Source organism: Elephas maximus, chromosome 19 (assembly GCF_024166365.1).
Source record: "Elephas maximus indicus isolate mEleMax1 chromosome 19, mEleMax1 primary haplotype, whole genome shotgun sequence".
NCBI lineage: Eukaryota > Metazoa > Chordata > Mammalia > Proboscidea > Elephantidae > Elephas > Elephas maximus.
Window position 1 is genome coordinate 49,620,749 of NC_064837.1, and position 16,224 is coordinate 49,636,972.

General features: G+C 54.7%; 2 protein-coding genes across 4 annotated transcripts; one reads left to right on the forward strand and one right to left on the reverse strand.

Moving 5' to 3' along the window:
• The first annotated feature begins 199 nt into the window (after positions 1-199).
• On the forward strand, positions 200-14,329 carry WNK4 (WNK lysine deficient protein kinase 4). 3 transcript variants are annotated; one of them, XM_049860816.1, is made up of 19 exons: positions 200-922; positions 2,300-2,472; positions 3,327-3,547; positions 3,811-3,968; positions 4,460-4,548; positions 4,619-4,835; positions 6,573-6,837; positions 7,075-7,196; positions 7,408-7,466; positions 7,560-7,677; positions 7,942-8,058; positions 11,204-11,341; positions 11,925-11,979; positions 12,097-12,707; positions 12,786-12,846; positions 12,951-13,362; positions 13,444-13,643; positions 13,809-13,906; positions 14,013-14,329. In XM_049860816.1, exons 1-19 carry the CDS (start codon positions 311-313, stop codon positions 14,013-14,015), a joined length of 3,729 nt encoding a protein of 1,242 aa, XP_049716773.1. In that variant the 5' UTR covers positions 200-310; the 3' UTR covers positions 14,016-14,329. The 3 variants fall into 3 exon arrangements, with proteins under 3 accessions (XP_049716773.1, XP_049716772.1, XP_049716774.1); XM_049860815.1 differs by having other exon boundaries at positions 13,809-14,329; XM_049860817.1 differs by lacking the exons at positions 200-922; positions 2,300-2,472; positions 4,460-4,548 and having other exon boundaries at positions 3,455-3,547; positions 13,809-14,329.
• Positions 14,320-16,077, reverse strand: LOC126062851 (cytochrome c oxidase assembly factor 3 homolog, mitochondrial). The gene is made up of 2 exons (XM_049860818.1): positions 15,828-16,077; positions 14,320-15,416 (listed from the first exon to the last, which is right to left on the reverse strand). Exons 1-2 carry the CDS (start codon positions 16,039-16,041, stop codon positions 15,310-15,312), a joined length of 321 nt encoding a protein of 106 aa, XP_049716775.1. The 5' UTR covers positions 16,042-16,077; the 3' UTR covers positions 14,320-15,309.
• Positions 16,078-16,224: the final 147 nt, after the last annotated feature.

Below are 16,224 nucleotides of genomic sequence, written 5' to 3' on the forward strand. Positions count from 1 at the left end.
TCGGAAGGAGACTGAAGTCAGTGCGCCGCCGGGTGCCGAGAGGCGGGGCGGAGGTCGGGGCGGGGCGTCGGCAGAGGTGAGGGGCTGCGCAGCGGGAGCCAAGCTGTCTGCCCCAAGCTGGGGCGGGAGAGCCGGAGGCTCCGAGCTCCAGGGGGCGGGGCGGGGCGGGGGCGGGGCCGCCTGGCAGTCGAGCCTGGGGTTGGGGCCCCAGCCGCTCAGCGCGATCCCTGCGCACCGGGCCAGTCCTCCTGTCAGGCCGTCTCCTCGCCAGCCGCCCGGCTTGCCACCCTGCGGCGCCTGGCCCTTCCCCATGCTGGCCCCGTCGGCCCAGGAGACAGCGGTCCCGATGTCCCAGACCGAGGCCGACCTGGCCCTGCAGCCCCCACCGCCTCTCGCCGCCGTGGGGCAGCCCCGCCTCGGGCCCCCTCCTCGCCGGGCGCGCCGCTTCTCCGGGAAGGCTGAGCCCCGGCCCCGTTCTTCCCGCCTCAGCCGCCGCAGCTCAGTCGACTTGGGGCTGCTGAGCTCTTGGTCCCAGCCAGCCTCATCTGTTCCGGAGCCCCCAAGTCCTCCGGACTCTACTGGTGCCTGCCCGGTGAGGAGCCCAGCGCCCAACTCCGAAGAGCCCCCCGAGGGCACGTGCACCGGGGGAGCCCCGGTGAAGGCTGCAGACTCTGCTTCCGAACTCGCGGGCTCCGCAGGAGTCCTGGGGTCTGGGGAGCCACCGAGGCTACCCGAAGTCACAGCCCGAGAGCGGCGGCGGGAGCTGGAGGAGAAGGAGGACACGGAGACACAGGCTGTGGCGACGTCCCCAGACGGTCGATACCTCAAGTTTGACATCGAGATTGGACGTGGCTCCTTCAAGACTGTGTATCGAGGGCTGGACACGGACACCACGGTGGAGGTGGCCTGGTGTGAGCTGCAGGTGCGGCTGGGTGCCCCCTCGGTACACCTCGGGATGGGATCCTTTGCGCGTCTTGGGATGGGAGACCTCGGGGGCAGCCGCAAGGGAGGGATATATTTTTCCAGTCAAATGTCCAGACATCCCGGCTCCCCTTGCTTTGATGATCTATGAACCTGGCTGATTCTGGGCTGCAGAAGGAGCAACTGAGGCAGGTTGTGTGCTGTGGCTTCCCCATGGGCATGAACGTTCCCACTTGAAAGTCTCCATACTCAACCCTGAGAGGTGGGGGAAAAGGATGAGAAATGGAGGAGCCAGTTCGATCTGGGGGCCTGACTCCACCAATTTCTTGCAGCCCAACCCACTATCTCTTCCTCCCCCTTTCCCTTAAGTCCTGAGAACTTCGGTGTGACCCTGGTCCTTCTGCTCATTCCCCCAGGTCTTTGCAAATCAGGAGACTGGGAGGTTGGCCAGGAGTTGGGGCAGCATCCTCTCCACCTCTTGAAGATTTAGGGGAATTGTGGCAAGATGGGTCCCTCTCAGACCCCTTCTGGGGCAGTCAGACCTGGGGGGGGCAGTGAGCCCCAGCCCTGGACTGAGTCTAGTCCTCCTCATCCCACTGCCTACCTGGGCTCTCCTTTCCCAGACCCAAAGGTGCTTAGCCTCATGGGCTTTGGGGGAGATATTGATCTTCCGGACCTTCCTCCCAGGCTACCACTCAGCCTATGAGTGGGAAGAACCCAGACAATTCTGGGCCCTGCTTGGGATTGGGGGATGGAGACAGTGGGAGCCCCCCCCCCCCCACTGGCCCTGGCATGGGGCTCACCCCTTGTGCCTGCCAGTGCCACACCCCAGGCTCCAGGCCCAGCCTGGAGAGGCAGCCAAACTTAAGGATGAGAGGGGACAGGACAGCCATTAGGGGAGGAGTCTCCTGGCACCTGGTTCTGGATCCTTTCTCCTTTTCTTTATACTTCCCTCCGGAGCCCTCCCACCTCCTGTCTGGATCTAGCAGTTCCCAAGTTCTGGGGCCAACCCCCTTCCAGGCCCCAATTCCCTGCCTGCCGCCTGCCCGCTGCCGGCTTGCTGCCTGCCGGCTGCCAGCCCCTGGGCGCCCCCTCCCGCCCCCGGCCTCCCCAGCCGCCACAAAGGCGCTATTGAGCTCTGGGCCTCCGGGTCTCCGCTGCATAAAGGTGCTTGTGTGCAGCGGGGGTCCAGGGTGGGTGTGTCCCTGTAGCCGCCAGATGGGGCTGAACCAGAGTTCGGGGTCTGAACCCTTTGGGCTAGCAATCCCACTGACCCAGAAGCATCTGTCTGCTCCAATCCTCACCTCTCTCCCAGCCCTGGCCCATGGGACCCCGTGGGTGTCCTGGGCCTGAGGTGACTCCCTCCCCCATCCCACAGACTCGGAAGCTGTCTCGGGCTGAGCGTCAGCGTTTCTCGGAGGAGGTGGAGATGCTCAAGGGACTGCAGCACCCCAACATCGTTCGCTTCTATGACTCGTGGAAGTCAGTGCTGAGGGGCCAGGTTTGCATCGTGCTGGTCACCGAACTCATGACCTCGGGCACGCTCAAGACGTGAGCTCTGCGCCTGGCAGGGGGAGGCCTGGGAAGTGTCCCCACTGCTTCCTAACTCTTCCCAGCTTCCTCAAATTCTGCACATCCGGGTCCAAACTGGGCTCACCATCTTCCACCTACCCCTCCTGTGCCCCTGCCTCAGTGAATGGTAACTTCCACTTAGCACTCCAGCAAAAATCTTGGGCTTCTCCCCAGACTACTCCTCTCCTTCCAGGCTGTGCATCCCCCCACCCCCACTGTCCGTCTCCTTAACATCTCCCACCTAGCTAGCCTGGAGCCCAGCAGCAGCCCCCTAAAGGGCTTGTGCCTACTCTACTCTGCCTCCTTCAAGCCATCCTATCCTTACCACCGCTCTGGGGATAAAGTCCACACTCAACTAACCTGGTCATTTTCAGCCTCAGTTCCAGACAACCCGAATTCCCGGCATGTCCTCCCACCCTCCCCACTCACTGGCTGTCCCCGTGACTTTGAACACAGTGTCTCGTCTGCCTGGAAAGTCTCCATCCCTTCCCCCTTTCACCCTTGAACTCCTACTCATCCTTCAAGGCGCAACACAAAAGTTATTTCCTCTGCGAAGCGATCCCCCGCGCTCGGGGCACTTAGTCATCCCTTCCGGGCGGCATAGCACCTTGGCCACGGCCCTTTCTGCAAACTTACCTCCCTGCCGGTTTGGTAGCCTAGTGTCTACCTATCCCACACTCCTGACTCAGTTTCTCCGGGTGCTGACGCGGACCTGGGCTAAGAGAAAACTCCAAGATGCGGCGGCGGGGGTGGGGCGAGGGCGGGGTGCCAGTGAGGGCCCCTCCCCCGCATATACATCCCTGCTTCGACTCTGCCTATGCGCCCTCCCCCAGGTACCTGAGGAGGTTCCGCGAGATGAAGCCACGAGTCCTTCAGCGCTGGAGCCGTCAAATCCTGCGGGGGCTTCATTTCCTACACTCCCGGGTTCCCCCCATACTGCACCGGGATCTCAAATGTGACAATGTCTTTATCACTGGCCCCTCGGGCTCGGTCAAGATTGGGGACCTGGGCCTGGCTACGCTCAAGCGTGCCTCCTTCGCCAAGAGCGTCATTGGTGCGTCCTCTAGGAGGGTTCTCGCCATTCCTACCTCCCCCGCGCCAGAGGAGAGCCTAGGGACCCCACCCCCGCACAGTCCTTCCAGATCCGAGGAGCTGAGACCACGGGGAAGCGGGGGAGAGCCATGGCACCCCCCCCACATTCTGTGGGGGAGGGCGAGTCACTTGTGTCCCGGGCTACTTAGTCCAAAGATGTGCCTAAGAGGAGGGACACACCAGAAGGGAGGCCCTGCAGCCTGATCCCTGCTGTGGACCCTGCAGGGACCCCGGAGTTCATGGCCCCCGAGATGTACGAGGAAAAGTACGATGAGGCCGTGGACGTGTACGCGTTCGGCATGTGTATGCTGGAGATGGCTACCTCGGAGTACCCGTACTCCGAGTGCCAGAATGCCGCGCAAATCTACCGCAAGGTCACTTCGGTGAGAGGAGGTGGGGGAGGAGAGGGAATTTCAGATCCCCTTCCCATTGTCCTGCCGTACCACCCCTTCCCCTTAGTGAAATGCCTTTCCCCTTAGTGAAAACAGGCGAGACAGAAAGATGCCCTGCTGAACACTGAAGGGTATTAGGTGCACACACGCCCCTCTCCACTACAAGCTGTTTAGAATAACGATACGTGTAGCATTTCCCGGAGTTTACGAATGGGTTCACAGCCAGTCTCAACAGATCTTTCCAGCTGCCCCGCGAGGTGAGCAGGGCAAATGTTTTGCCCTGCGTTTCATAAATGAGAAAACAGGCTCAGCGGGAGCCTCGTTCAAGGTCACTGCCAAAACGTGGAGGGATTGGGATTTGAAATCCAGTCTCCCAGTAGCAGTCACCACTGCAGGGGCTGCAGCCTCAGGCGGGTGTAGGCTGTCTAGTAGAGAAGTGGGGCGCAGGGGGTAGCAGGCTTCACGCAGCTCCACTCCCCCAGGGCACAAAGCCCAACAGCTTCTACAAGGTGAAGATGCCAGAGGTGAAGGAGATCATTGAAGGCTGCATCCGCACGGATAAGAACGAGAGGTAGGGTGGAGGGGCGAGGCGGGGTCGCGGGCCACGGCGAGGGGCTCGGCTCACCCGGCTCCGCCCTCAGGTTCACAATCCAGGACCTCCTGGCTCACGCCTTTTTCCGCGAGGAGCGCGGCGTACACGTGGAGCTGGCGGAGGAGGACGACGGTGAGAAGCCAGGCCTCAAGCTCTGGCTGCGCATGGAGGACGCGCGGCGAGGGGGTCGGCCGCGGGACAACCAGGCCATTGAGTTCCTCTTCCAGCTGGGCCGGGACGCGGCCGAGGAGGTGGCGCAGGAGATGGTGAGAAGACAGCGGACTGTACTGAGGCTGGGCGTGTGAGGGGCGGGGCACGTGGGCCCCTACGGGAGGGGCCAGTGAGACAGGGTGTTGGAAGAGGGGTCCAACCCACCTGTCCGGGCATCTGCTGCAGGTGTCTCCCTGCCTCTCCCGCCTTAACACACCCCGCACACACACCCAGTGTTCCCGACACCTTGAAGATCTCCTTTTCCAGAACAAGGTCTGGGCCCCTCCAACCTGCCTGCTTTTGCTCCGCCTGATCCGTTTTTCTGGAATACTCTTCCCTGCCATCCATTTTTCTCTCTCTTTCTCACCTTTATCTCTCTCCTTCTCCATGCTCAGAACTACCAATTTCAGGAAGCCTTCCCCTCTACAGGAGCCCCTGTGGTCCAGTGGTTAAGAGATCAGCTGCTAACCAAGAGGTCTGCAGTTTGAATCCACCAGCTCCTTGGAAACCATATGGGGCGATTCTACTCTGTCCTACAGGGTGGTTGTGAGACGGAATACACTCCAGGGCAACGGATTTGGGTTTCCCCTCTAGAGTCAAAATGAAATGCTTCTTTCCACTTCAGCAGGTCTTCCATTACAGCATCCACCATCATCTGTCCCTACAGTCATGTCTTTCTCCTCTACTAGACCTTAAACTCCTTGAGGCAGAGACTGTGTTTTGTTTTGTTTTAATTTATCTCTCTCTGACAGTGCTTGGCACATGGTAGGAGCTCATTAATAGCCCTCATGGGTACATGGCTTAAAGCACTTTTGCAAACATTTGATTGTTACCAGCCTGGATGGTGGGTAATTTTATCTCAATTTATTGATGAAGAAAGAAAGTTCAGGGAGGTTGACCATCTTGTCCAAGGTTACATAGCAAGTAAGTGTTAGGGCTGGATTTGAACTCAAGTCATTCAGATTTCAAGTGAGATCACCCTGTCCCACCACCTTTACACACCCAGTAAAGCTCGTATTGAAATTATTGAGGGGATGAATGGAAGATGGTAGACCAGGAGAGCCATTCATGGGAGGTAGAAGATGGGGGGTGGGGTGGTGAGAAGCTTGGGGGTGGTTTGGGAAGGCCTGAGGAGGGAAGGGAGGGAGTATGAGATTCTCCATAGAATAATGGCAGTTGAAACGGTGGAGATCATCTATGGTAGATCAACCTGAGAATATGTTTGAAATGTGGCATAAGAACAGATCTCCATAGCCCAGATCAAACCAGACCTGAGATCAAATCCTGCAGGGATTCTCGGCCTTGGCATTATTTTGGGTGGGGTAATTTTTGGTAAATTTTGGGGGACTGTCCTGTGCATTGTAGGATGTTGAGCAGCACCCTGGCCTCTAGTTACTAGATGTCATTAGCAACCCCCTCTAGTTACGGCAACTAAAAATGTCTCCAGATATTGCCAGATATCTCTTAGGGGGCAAAAAATTTCCCTCCCTTCCCCTCACCCCATTAAGAACCACTGACTTACTACTGTATAACCATGAACAGGTCACTTTGTTACTTATCTCAAAAACGGTGCTGATAAGACCTGCCTCAGAAGGTTATTGGGAGAATTTAACAATAATGATAACGTAGAGAATTGCTTTTTTTTTTTTTTAGAGAATTGCCACTTAATGGACACAGTGGATAATCAATAAATGTTGGTTCCCTTCCACCCTGGAGACCCGAAGGAGGTATCCTTATGGATCTCTGAGAGGGTTCCCAACCTGTGCTCCTCAAACCCCTCCCCCCAACTCCAGGTGGCTCTGGGCTTGGTCTGCGAAGCTGATTACCAACCAGTGGCCCGAGCAGTACGTGAGCGGGTTGCTGCAATACAGCGGAAGCGTGAGAAGCTTCGCAAAGCTCGAGGGTTGGAGGCCCTCCCACCCCCACCAGGACCCCCACCAGCAACTGTCCCCATGGTTCCTGGCCCCCCCAGTGCCTTCCCCCCTGAGCCCGAGGAGCCTGAGGCAGACCAGCACCAGCCCTTCCTCCTTCGCCATGCCAGCTACTCATCTACCACCTGTAAGTCACCCTTGACCTCAGTACCTGGGTCCCAGAACCCTTGACCTCTACCCTCCACCCAGAAGTTCACCCCAGCAGCATTTGTCACTTACCCTGCCTTCCACCTTTAGCCTGGAAGTTCCCTCTGTGAAAGAATCCTCCCACAACTCCAGGCCCCTCCTTGCTCAGGCAAGCCCCCTCCTATGCCACTATTTCCCTTTATTTCCCCTTTTTTGATCCTCCTCCCTCCCCCACCAGCGGATTGTGAGACTGATGGCTACCTCAGCTCCTCTGGCTTCCTGGATGCCTCAGACCCTGCCCTTCAGCCCCCTAGGGGGGTGCCATCCAGCCCCGCTGAGTCCCATCTCCGCCTGCCCTCGGTGAGAGCGGGTCACATGGGGGTCTCCCAGCCATTCCAAGTCTATGACCTTTCTCCCTTCTTGTAAAACCCAACCCCATGATCTGGCCCATATCCCTGAAAATCCACCACTTTTGTCCTCATCTTCCCTAGTACCCAGCATCCTTGAAACCATCTCCCTAAATCCCAACAGTTATCTTCCCCTGACCTCATGAACCCTTATCCTGTTTCAGGCTTTTGCTCTATCCATTGCACGTTCTAGCCCTGGCAGTGACTTTGCCCCCGGGGACAGGTATGTTCTGGTATGAGTTGGGGAGCTAGAGATGGTGCTTCTGGGGTCCACTGTCCTCTCTGACATTACCCTTCTCTCATTTCTCTTTTCCAGCTATGCCTCTGATGCAGCATCAGACCTTAATGACATGGGAGAAGGGTCGGGAAGGATGAGGAGACCTCCAGGGAGAAATCTCCGCCGCAGACCCCGATCCCGGCTGCGGGTCACTAATGTAAGGAAGGGGTACAGGAGATGAGGAGGAGCCTAGAAGGTCCAGGAGGGAACTGCCAGGGGATAGGGGAGGTCAGCTGGAAAAGGAAAAGAGCAATGTATGATATGGGTACCCAAGAGCCAGTTTCTAATGCCAGAATTTGGGGATGGAGTCTGCTTCTCTCCAATCCCAATCTGGCCACTGTCATTTGGCTGGAGTGGGGCGGGGACATGAGGTGAGGACAAGGACTTGACCTCCTCCCCTCTGCTCACTTTGAATCTGAAGGTCTTAGACCAGAATGACAGAGTGGTTGAGTGCCAGCTACAGACACACAACAGCAAGATGGTGACCTTCCGATTTGATCTGGATGGGGACAGCCCAGAGGAGATCGCAGCTGCCATGGTGAGGGGGACAGAATGTTTGTGTCTGGAACAAAAGTCCCATGTTGATGTCCCCTGGCGTTGAAACCCCCCGAGCCAGACAGTAGAGTTTTTGAAGCAGTGGTTGACTCTCAGGACAGTGATACTAAAGAAGCTGCTGCCCTTCTTCTTGGTGAGATTTCTGTTTATCTAGGGAGGTTTGGCTCCCAGCTGGCAATTTGAGACTAACACAGACAGGTATACACAAGTGCTATGTGTGAAAACCTAAAAAACCAAACCCACTGCCGTCGAGTTGATTCCGACTCATAGCGACCCTGTAGGACAGAGTAGAACTGCCCCATAGAGTTTCCAAGAAGCACCTAGAGGATTTCAACTGCCGACCTCTTGGTTAGCAGCCGTAGCACTTAACCACTATACCACCAGGGTTTCCCCTATGTGTGAGGTGCATGCTAAACATGTACTATGTCTCTAAGAAAAGGATGGGCTGGGGGCAGCAGGATAAAGGAGTGGGACAGATGGGTAAGGAAGGCAGTGGAGAGGACATATCTTCCTGGAGGCACAGCATAAGCAAAGGCATGGGAAGTAGGGAATGACTAAGAATACGGGGCTGGGAGGGTTTCACGGGGAGACAAATGTCACTGGAAGCAAGTGTTCCTATACAAGAATCATGGGAAACAAGGCTGGGCAGGTAGAGTGGGCCCAGAATACAGAAGGTCTTGAGAGTCAAGCAGAGTGTAACACGGTGAGAATACATTTTAAGAAGACCATTCTGCCATGTGATGTGGGAGGAGTTGGGGGGTAGGAAATCCAGCTGGGCGGTAGACTCAAAAAGCCATATGTGGTCCAAGGAGATAATAGACTATGGTAGGAGGAAGAGAAGGAGTGAATCTGAGAGTTGTTCCGGGAAAATAAGTTACTCTGTAATCCAGCAACCTATTGACATAGTACAATGCACATAATAGATGCTCAATAAATATTTGCTAAATTGATATGATGGGGAGTGAGGGAAAGGGGATGTCAAGGGCAACTGACAGCTTGAAGGAACTGGGCTAATAGTAGGCTACCAAAGGAGTGAGAAAGTTGGAAACGAAAGTAGGTTTGTTTAGGGGTCATGATGAGCTTGAGTGATGAGGGACAGCCAAGATAAAATCCTTCCTGGGAGTGGGAGATGGGTCAGGCATGGCTGAGAGGTGGATTTAAGAGTAGTCAGCACACAGATTGGGCCTGCTAAGCCAGACTATAGAGGGCCTGAGAGTGCATCTCAATGGATACCCCCTGTCTCAGAGTGGGAAGCGGAGGGGGTGGGGGTAGGTCATTGAAGGACACAGAGGTGGTGCCAGAGATGTAGGAGGAGCCCTGAAAGATGTTAGTAAAAACTGAGTGAGGAGAGAGTTTCAAGGAGGTGACATAGGGTAAAGCCTGAGGCAAGACCACACTGGCTTTGTGTGAGAGCAGTTTCAGTGGACTAGGGGCGTGGATGGCAGCCTCTGGGGTAAAGTAGGGAAGGATATGGGAAAGATGTCAGGCAGGCTTCAGGAACTCTCTCTGAGCATCTCCTTCATCATGTCATTCACCTTGTATGCAGGACAAAGACAAAATATCACCTGCTACACAAGGCTTATCACCTTCCACCAAGCCACTTGACCCTTCCAGAGCTTCACTCCAGCCACACTGGTTTCCGAATGGTCCTCCCAAGAGGCTGGGTGCTTTTCTCTCTCTGCCTCCATCAGCTCAGGGGTCTCTCACTCTAAGAGCCTTCTCTACTGGGCTTTCAAGACTCCTCAGATCCCACGCAGCCCAAGTGACCCCACCCCTGAACCCAGGGTCCATTGCCCTCTTCTCTCCCCTTACCAGCCCACCCTCTACTCCTCTGCAGCAGAGTTCTCCTGAGACTTAGATCTTATCTTGTAGCTTTTTGCCTCAAAGTCTTTAGTGGCTACCTGTGATTAGGAAAAAGGTCCACATTCTGGAGCGCGGCCTTTAAAATTCACAGCACTCTCAGCTATACTCAAGTCCTCACTATTTCACGAATGTGCCATGCCCTTTCACATATCAAAGCTATTGCTCATGCTCTTCTCTCTGCTTAGACTGCCCTTCTCTTCCTGATGAATAGTGTGAAACAGAGGAAAAGGTGGGCTTTCACATAAGACCTGAGTTCAAATTCCAGCTCTTATTTACTAACTCAGTGAACTTGGACAAGTTTCTCAACCCCTCCGAATCTCAGTTGCTCATCAGTAAAATGCAGGTGATAATATTTGTTTTGCAAGATGGCCTGAGGATTAAATGAGGTAATTTATTAGAAGAGTCCACACATGGTATGTCTTTAATAAAGGGTTGCTTTTCTTACTCATCCTCCAAAACTCAGCTCCAAGGACTTCCTTTGAGAAGCTGTCCCAGCTTCCCCCATTTCCCCAGGGTGCTATGACTTGCTCCTTCTCTGGAATAACATTTTTATCTATACCTCATGAACACCTTACCTATCATGGACTGACTTGCAGTATGTTGAGTTATGTATCTACTTGTCTCTTCTACTAGATTTGGGGCTTCCTGACAGCTAGGACCTTATTCCATGCTTCCCTGTATTACCCACAGTATGTAGCACAATGCCTGGCACATAGTAGGTGCTCAGTTAGTGTTTGTAGAATTAAATGTGGCATTTACCATTTATTGTCTTGTTTTTACTTAACTTTGTGGGCTGTGTGTACATGTGGGCCTGTGTCGTATAATTTGTAAGCAGGAATTGTGTTCAAAAGCTTGTGTGGCAACAGTAGTATAGTGGATAGAACTCAGGTTGGCTTTAGACTCAGAGACCCGAGTTTAAATCCTGTGATCTTGGGCAGATTAAATTTAACCACCTTGACTAATTATCTTAGTAAAAATGGGGATTTTAATGCCAACCCCAGAAGGTTGTTGGTGCTAAATGTGGTAGTATATGTAAAGCATCTGGTACATACATGCCTTCTACGGACGTTAGCTCCTTTCCTCAAAGCTGTATTTCTCCTTACACCACACAGTGCCTGGCACAGTAGGTACTTACAAATATTTGTTTTAGGCTGGTGGTTGACAGAAGCAGTGGTGTGAAGGGTTGGTTTTTAAAGATCAAGAGGTAGGGGGAGGGCTGAATGGGGTAACTGAGCACTCCCTCCTGTCCCACTTACCTTTGCCAGGTGTATAATGAGTTCATTCTACCCTCGGAGAGAGATGGATTCCTGAACCGCATTCGGGAGATTATCCAGCGAGTGGAGACCCTGTTGAGGAGAGACACTGGTCCTGTGGAGGCTGTTGAGGACACTCTGGGCTCCCAGGTCAGACCCTCTGGGCACCTCCAGGGGTAATGGACTCTCTGCTCCAGAGTTACCTACTCTCTGCCCTCCACAGCACCCTTGGATCTAGCTCCTTTTCATCTCAGGGACTCTAAAACTACAGTTCTTAAGCTTTTTTTTGGGTCATGGACCCCATCTGAGAATCTGATGATCGCCACAGACTCTTGTTCTAGAAAAATGTGTTCAATACATGCTTTTCTTTTAACTATTTGGAAATAATTTCAGATTTACAAAAAAGTTGCAAAAATTGTACAATGAATTCCTAGATACCTTTTGTCCAGATTCACCAACTGCTATTTTGCCACATGAGCTTTATCATTCTTTTTCTCTCCTCTCTCTATATGTATGTATACATACTATTTTTTTCGGAACCATCTGAGAGTAAGTAGCAGACGTCATGCCCCTTAACCTCTAAATACTTCAGCACATACATGTATGAATGCGCTGAAACTCCTCCATGGGTTCCTAGAGGTTCATGGGTTCTAGCTTAAGAACCCCAGCTGGAAACCTCCCATCCGAGACTTGTTCTTCCCCACTGTGACTGTAGGCTGTTTCTGTCCCTCAGGAGGAGCCAGCACCACTGCCTGTCCTTCCGGGGCCCCTCACAGACCTTTCTAGTGGTATGTATTGAGTTCTGCTCCTGCTCACCCCAGTCCTTGGGGTTTTCTCAGGGGTTTGCCTGGGAAAGGCATGAGGAATGGAGATCTGGAATTTCAGTGTGCCCTCCTTTTGAGCAGAGCCCCAGAGCAGTACCTCCCTGGAGCAGAGGAGCTGGGCAGTCTTCTCCACCTCCCCATCTTCTCCTGGAACCTCCCTGCCTCCTGGAAACCCTTTTTGCCCTGGAACTCCTCTTTTCCCAGGTCCCATCTTCCCCATCACTTCTCTCCCATGTCGTCCCAGCCCCTCCCCATTCCCCCTCATTTCTTCCCAGGTCTCCTCATATCCCCCTCCATACCCCTCCAGCTCTTCTCCACTTCCACTCTCCTCAAGTGCATCCCAGTTTCCAATCCCATCCTCTCAGTTTCCCCAGAGCTCTCTCCCCCCAAGTTCTCCACCCACATCCTCTCCCAGTTGTTCCCAGCTCACTCCTAACCCCCCTTCCTTTCCTCCAAGTCCCTCCCTTCCCCCTCTCTCATCCACCACAGCAGCCCCTCTCCTCTCTCTGGCTAGTGCCTTCTCGCTGGCTGTGATGACCATGGCCCAGTCCTTGTTATCCCCCTCACCTGGGCTCATTTCCCAGTCTCCTTCAGCCCCTCCTGGGACCCTCCCCAGCCTGCCCTCTCCCCCTTCCCTTGCTCCATGTGACCAGAAGAGCCCTCTGCCCCTCACAGCTGAGATGGAGAGTGAGGTGAGTAAGAAACCAAGGATGATGATTAGGGAGGCTCCATTCTGGACATTTCCTTCCTCATTGACCCATACTTTGTAGGCCTCCCCAAATCCTGCTCGGCCATTCCTGGGTGAAGCCAGACTGGCACCCATCTCTGAAGGTGAGGCTTCTGACCACTGACGTTCCTCTGTCCATCGTCCTCACCCTATTTTATATCTGCCACTGATTTTCTTCCTCCGTGCCTCCTCCTGTCTCTCTCTACAGAGGGAAAACCCCAGCTTGTTGGGCGTTTCCAAGTGACTTCATCCAAGGAGCCAGCTGAGCCTCCTCCCCTGCAGCCAACATCCCCAACACTCTCTGGTGCTCTGAACCCTCCAACCCCTCAGCTGGCCTTGGAAAGCTCAGACACAGAGGACAGTGCTGGAGGCGGGCCAGAGACCAGGGAGGCTCTGGCTGAGAGTGACCGTGCCACTGAGGGCCTAGGGGCTGGAGTTGAGGAGGAGGAAGGGGGCGATGGAAAGGAGCCCCAAGGAGGGGGCAGCCCCCCTCCCCTGAGCCATCCCAGCCCCGTGTGGATGAGCTACTCCTACAGTAGCCTGTGTCTGAGCAGTGAGGACTCAGAGAGCAGTGGGGAGGATGAGGAGTTCTGGGCTGAGCTTCAGAGTCTTCGGCAAAAGTGAGTCTGGGGAGGCTGGAGCAGGAGGCAGACTTGAGTACAAGATGTGTGCTGCCTTCTCATGCCCCTGACCATCCTCAGGCACTTGTCAGAGGTGGAAGCTCTACAGACACTGCAGAAAAAGGAAATTGAGGACTTGTACAGTCGGCTCGGGAAGCAGCCCCCACCGGGTATAGTGGCCCCTGCCGCCATGCTGTCCAGCCGCCAACGGCGCCTCTCCAAGGGCAGCTTCCCCACCTCGCGTCGCAACAGCCTGCAGCGCTCTGAACCTCCAGGCCCTGGTGAGATGGCAGCAGCTCAGCTCCCATCTTTCCCCCAGCCCCTCTCTACCAAGTTGGCTTTCTTCCAGGCCCCAGGGGTCTGCCCCTTGGTTTGGGGGACTAGCCCCTCTCTCCCCATAGCCCCTTTCCTCATTTAGTGCTCTCCCTCCCCTGTCCTGCTCCCAGGCATCATGCGAAGGAACTCTCTGAGTGGCAGCAGCACCGGCTCCCAGGAGCAGCGGGCAAGCAAGGGGGTGACATTCGCCGGGGATGTTGGCAGGATGGTGAGGGCGGGCCCAAGGGAGGGAGAGCCCAGGGAATGGTAACTGGCTGCAGCTTCACCCTCCTCCCACCCCGGAGGTTTCTTCAGTGTTTTTCTTTTCCCTCCAGTGAATTCAGAACAGAAGCCAAATGTCTCCTCTACACCAGGGCGTACCATGGAGCTCATGCTCACAGAACCTGCTGCTTTTCTGACTGACACAACTCAGCAAGGAAGATCCCAGTCCCAGCACTTAGGGGATGGAAGGCCAGGGGACATGCAGAGTGTGGGCCCATTCTAGGGAAGAGTCAGACAGGAGGCTGTTTGCTGTGTGTAGAAGACAGGGGTCAACCACTAAGCAATCTCACCAAAGCCCGGATGCTTCTAGAGGGCCTACTCCCAACTGGGTGTTCTCACACACAGCAGCAGCCAATAAAAATGCTGGAAACCATGACTCTGAATTGTATCTGTCATGCTGTAGGAGCTGGGGGCAAAGCCTTGTGGGGTGAGGCAGGGGAGACATTAGAAGGAACTTTCCTCTCACGAGAGGTGGGGGTGGAAGCTGCTTAGCCTTCTGGCTGCCTGCTAGCAGTTCATGAGGAAACTACAAGGTCATGATCCACTTGACCAGGCCAAGATCCCCTCTAGACTCCGCCCTAGGCCTGCATAGGCAGGCCCCAGTAGAAGTTAAAAGAATGAAGACTGCTTGTCCTTCATCCACCTGTCTCTCTAGGTGTGGGAAAGGCAGTAGAGAGGAAAAATGAAGTAAAGCATGTGTTGTTTTTGGCCATGGAGGACAGAGAGTGACCTTCCTTGTCCCCAGACATGGTTCAGTCTCAAACAGCCCAGTGACCCGCCGTGATCTCTCCCTTAAATCAGGTGGAAAGATCTCACGGAAAAAGTAATTCTGGTTAAACATTTACGGCTCCCTGGGGCAATGCTACTGCCACAGCTACAGCCTGTGGAGCTTTCCAGCTCATGAAGTGCCATGCAGTCTCTCAGCCCCACCACACTCACTTGGCTCCAGGAGAGATGACTCAGTTTATTACTCTCAACTTGACCCCATCATTCCCACTTCAGGGTCCAGCACTGCTAGGAGCTGCCACCTCCCACTCCCATAACAGTCACGCCCCTGAGGTGTAAAGGGGGTAAACAAGTCAGAGCTCTTCAGTCAGGATTGCTCACTCGTCCAACAAGGAAACAAACTACAAGAAGGGCTTGGTCACTGCACACAGTGAGCATGGGGTGGGCAATGTGTCTTTCATGATGGCCAAATGCATTAGTCCTTGCTTCTTGGGCTCAATTATGGTACAAGGTTAGTAAGGCCAGCAGTGCTGTGAGTAGTCGTCATTTTCTACAGGATCATGGAGCATCATCTGTCTCGTGAAGGGGCTCCAGCTGGCTGGGGATGCGCAGTGCCCATCTGGATCAGGGGCCTGATGCTCTTGCCAGGGCTCGGGCTCGGGCAGCTTTGGCCTCGTCCTCTAGCTCATCTAGGAAACGCTCTTGGGACACCGAGTAGAAGGTATAACCATCTGGGAGATGGGTTGAGGAAACCACTTGGAATATGCACACTCCCTTTTCCTAGACTTGCTCCACCCACCCTTGTAACGCTCCCATTCTCCGGAATCAGTGATTCCCGCCTGCGCTGCTTCTGAACCCTAAACCCAACTCCGTTATTAATAAATCGTATTAAAAGAGCATATAAGAAATGGCAAAGTGATAACTACACACCACACACCATCTCATTTGATTCACACACAAAGTATTAATCCCATTTTACCCAAACATTAAACGCTTGGCCCACCGTTGTTCATTTAGAAGTGGACAAGAACTTCACAACCCAAGCTCTTTCTACCATCCTCACGCTGCCCTCCTACATGCTTCTGATCCCCTTCCCCTGCCCTCAACCGCCGTCTACCGGAGTCTACAGGGTGATCGGATACAAATAGCAAGCACCAGGGCCCCGATACCCAGGCCTGTCACGATGTTCCGGGTCCGCCGCTGTGGCAGCGTCTTCTGCCACTGGGTGAGTTGCACCTGATGCATGAATTGCAGCTGCGCGGGAGTCAGCTTCTCCCGAGTTGGGTCGATGCGCTGAGCCAACGGGCCCTTTCCACTCTTAGCATCGTGAGAGTCACCAGGTCCGGACGCCTCCATCTTGCTGCGTGTCTTTACACAGTCCTGAGCCGCGGGGATCTCTGGGAATAGTAGTCCTTGGGCGCCGCAGGGGCCTCTGGGACTTGTAGTCTGCGTTTCCTTTCTCTGCCTTAGCCATAAGGGGAGGGGCAGTGAGAAGTGGCTTTGTGATTGGCCGAGCGGTCCGCGGCCGTTGGGGCGGGA

Coding starts and splice junctions, on each gene's coding strand:
- LOC126062851 (XM_049860818.1), bottom strand. CDS start 16,041: ATGGAGGCGTCCGGACCTGGTGACTCTCACGATGCTAAGAGTGGAAAG. Junction 15,417..15,827: donor GGCCCTGGTGCTTGCTATTT/GTATCCGATCAC, acceptor CCCATCTCCCAG/ATGGTTATACCTTCTACTCG.
- WNK4 (XM_049860815.1), top strand. CDS start 311: ATGCTGGCCCCGTCGGCCCAGGAGACAGCGGTCCCGATGTCCCAGACC. Junction 2,473..3,326: donor ACCTCGGGCACGCTCAAGAC/GTGAGCTCTGCG, acceptor GCCCTCCCCCAG/GTACCTGAGGAGGTTCCGCG. Junction 13,644..13,808: donor CTCTGAACCTCCAGGCCCTG/GTGAGATGGCAG, acceptor TCCTGCTCCCAG/GCATCATGCGAAGGAACTCT.